Genomic DNA, 1,169 nt, shown 5'->3' with positions numbered 1-1,169 from the left:
AGTGACAGGGAGTACAAGAAAGCCTTTGAGAAGACCAAGACGCACTTCAGCAGCCCCGTGGACATGCTGGGAATCGTGTTGGCCAAGAAATGTCAGGAGCTGGTCAGCGATGTTGATTACAAGCATCTTCTGCATCGGTGGACCTGTCTGCCGGACCAGAACGATGTTGTACAAGCCCGGAAAGTGTACGACCTTCAGAGTGATGTGAGTTATCGTGTGGTGGGTGTGTGAGAAGGGGCAGTCGGTGCTGTGTTGTGTGCCATTGTTGGAGAAGATGGGGAGTTGGGGAATCGTAAGATAGGTGATTGTGTGAGAGTGTGCTGTGGCTGTGCTGCCTGTGTGAGTGTTGAATGGTGTGTCCTGACGTGGGGAGGAAGATGTTTGTGTGACATCGTTCTCTATGTCTGCAGAAGTGTCGTGCCTTACCTTGAGAGTTTTGGTGGAAGGATGATGGGTGCTGGTGTCAAAGTTGTGTTTGGTATGGGGAGGGCAAAAGAATCAAATGGTTTACTCTTCGATGACCAAATTTGGGCAAACACAAAGCCGTCTGTGCGGACGGGAATGGTTTAAGGAGCATTAGGCGTGGAGGAGTAAAGCTGCTCGTGTGCTGCTGCCATCCGGCAGTTGGTGAATGGAGCAGATCTTTACCCCTGTTGCCTGCAGAGGATTTAGTAGTGAAGATTCTGGAGAGCAATTGGTCGATTACTTACTGGCTGCTTGTGGTGGCGTAGGCTGCATGTGCCTCCAAAAACTGGTTGTAATGGAAGCAGAGCTTAATAAGAGATGCAGATTACTTTTGAGTTCTGCAGCGAATCCGTATTAGCAAGCAGAGCCATTAAGGATGTTGCTAAGCTGCCCTGTGTCCTGACGTGCCTTTGTCTTTTCAGAATGTGTACAAGTCTGACCTGCAGTGGCTGAGAGGCATTGGTTGGTCCCCAATTGGTTCCCTGGATGAAGAGAAGAACAAGCGAGCGAGCATGATCCTGAGTGACAAGAAGTACCGACAGCACCCGGACACCATCAAGTTCACGAGCCTTCCTGACTCCATGCCTATGGTTCTGGCAAAGCACAACTCTGACATTATGAACCATGTGAGATTTCTTTGTGTTTGCAACCTGGAGGAGTTTTCCCTGCCTTTAGGGGGACTGTTATTTTTGGGAGGGGTGATG

At 49.8% G+C, this 1,169-nt stretch overlaps 1 protein-coding gene across 1 annotated transcript in view; it reads left to right on the top strand.

The window, feature by feature from the left end:
• LOC116216848 (nebulin-like) overlaps nt 1-1,169 on the top strand; it is a gene marked incomplete at its 5' end in the record, with an annotated part of 7,806 nt that overhangs the window by 6,361 nt on the left and 276 nt on the right. The window contains 2 exons of the mRNA XM_031554314.1: nt 3-204; nt 888-1,163. Coding sequence (XP_031410174.1) covers nt 3-204; nt 888-1,163 — 478 coding nt within the window. The remainder of the gene's footprint in view (nt 1-2; nt 205-887; nt 1,164-1,169) is intronic.

The sequence above is a fragment of the Meleagris gallopavo genome, chromosome 7 (genome assembly GCF_000146605.3).
Source record: "Meleagris gallopavo isolate NT-WF06-2002-E0010 breed Aviagen turkey brand Nicholas breeding stock chromosome 7, Turkey_5.1, whole genome shotgun sequence".
In the NCBI taxonomy this organism is placed as follows: domain Eukaryota; kingdom Metazoa; phylum Chordata; class Aves; order Galliformes; family Phasianidae; genus Meleagris; species Meleagris gallopavo.
The sequence above is the reverse complement of the archived record's forward strand: the minus strand, read 5'-3'. Positions and strand labels throughout refer to the sequence as shown.